The 1,743-nt window shown below is 54.4% G+C and overlaps 1 protein-coding gene across 1 annotated transcript; it reads left to right on the top strand.

Annotated features, from left to right (window-relative positions):
- Window positions 1–5: 5 nt before the first annotated feature.
- On the top strand, window positions 6–630 carry LOC104915926 (EEF1A lysine methyltransferase 3-like; the record flags this gene model as incomplete). Its single annotated transcript, XM_010726881.2, has 1 exon — window positions 6–630. A coding segment is annotated over one exon (444 nt), but the record flags the coding sequence as incomplete, so codon positions are not given.
- Between the last annotated feature and the right edge of the window lie 1,113 nt (window positions 631–1,743).

Below are 1,743 nucleotides of genomic sequence, written 5' to 3'. Positions count from 1 at the left end.
CAGGAGGTGATGTGACCATCACAGACCTCCCCGTGGCTCTGGATCAGCTCCATGACAACGTGCAGAGGAACGCAGCAGCGTTGGCCGCGGCTCAGGGCCGCGTTCGTGTCCAGGCGCTGCCGTGGGGCCGTGATCTGAGCCCCATCCCTCGTGGTTACGACGTGGTGTTGGGTGCTGACGTGGTTTATGACCCGCGCTGCTTCCCTGCCCTGCTGGCCACGCTGCAGCAGCTCTGCGGGCCGCGCTCCGTCGCCTTCCTCAGCTGCGGGATGCGGCGCGAGTTGGGAACTGCGGGCTTCTTCCATCAGCTGCTGCCACTGCATTTCTGTGTCCAGCTGCTGCGGCACCACAGAGACACCAACGTCAGTCTGTACCGACTGACACAGAGACAACATCGGTCTGTAGTGCCTGGCAGCACAGAGACATCAACGTCAGTCTGTACCGACTGACACAGAGACAACATCGGTCTGTAGTGCCTGGCAGCACGGAGACACCAACATCAGTCTGTTCCGACTGACATAACAGCATGACAACACCAATGTCAGTCTGTACCAACTGACGCAGCACAGGGATAACAATGTCAGTCTGTGCTGACTGACAGGACTCAATGACAACACCAACGTCAGTCTGTTCCGACTGACATAACAGCATGACAACACCAACGTCAGTCTGTACCGACTGACACAGAGACAACATCGGTCTGTAGTGCCTGGCAGCACGGAGACATCAACGTCAGTCTGTTCCGACTGACACAGAGACAACATCGGTCTGTAGTGCCTGGCAGCACAGAGACACCAACGTCAGTCTGTTCTGACTGACATAACAGCATGACAACACCAATGTCAGTCTGTACCGACTGACACAGCACAGAGACGACAACATCAGTCTGTGCTGACTGACAGGACTCAATGACAACACCGACGTCAGTCTGTGCCGACTGACAGCACAAAGACAACAACGTCAGTCTGTACTGACACAGCACAGGGACAACATCAGTCTGTACTGATTGTCATAACAGCATGACAATACCAATAACAGTCTGTACCGACTGACACAGCACAGGGACAACAACGTCAGTGTTTGCTGACTGACAGGACTCAATGACAACACCGTCAGTCTGTACCGACTGACACAGAGACAACATCAGTCTGAAGTGCCTGTCAGCACGGAGACACCAACGTCAGGCTGTTCCAACTGACATAACAGCATGACAACACCAATATCAGTCTGTACCGACTGACACAGCACAGAGACGACAACATCGGTCTGTGCTGACTGACAGGACTCAATGACAACACCGACGTCAGTCTGTACCGACTGACACAGCACAAAGATGACAACGTCAGTCTGTTCTGATTGACGTAACAGTGTGATAACACTGATGTCAGCCTGTGCCAACTGACACAGCACGGACACCCATGTCCCATCTTCAACAGACGTAACACCACGATGGCACCAACGTCAGTCTGTACAGTGCAGACAACAGTCTGTTCTGATTGACACAACACCGTGCCAACGCCGACATCAGCCCATTGCAGCTGACGTGCCTGTCATGGAGTTGTCTGAGACAAGGGGGGGCACAGGCCTGGGAAAGGAAAGAAAGGAGAGGCGAAGGAGTGAAGCAAATAAAAGGAAGCAAATAAAAGGAAGATGTACTGCTGGCCCCAAGGGACCCCAGGGTCCTGCCTGGGGCTCCACCTGCCTTCCTCTGCACCAAGTCCTGCAGGGACCCCCCTCCCCTCC

This window comes from Meleagris gallopavo, unplaced genomic scaffold, assembly GCF_000146605.3.
Source record: "Meleagris gallopavo isolate NT-WF06-2002-E0010 breed Aviagen turkey brand Nicholas breeding stock unplaced genomic scaffold, Turkey_5.1 ChrUn_random_7180001860420, whole genome shotgun sequence".
Lineage (NCBI taxonomy): Eukaryota > Metazoa > Chordata > Aves > Galliformes > Phasianidae > Meleagris > Meleagris gallopavo.
This window is presented reverse-complemented; position numbering and strand designations above follow the sequence as displayed.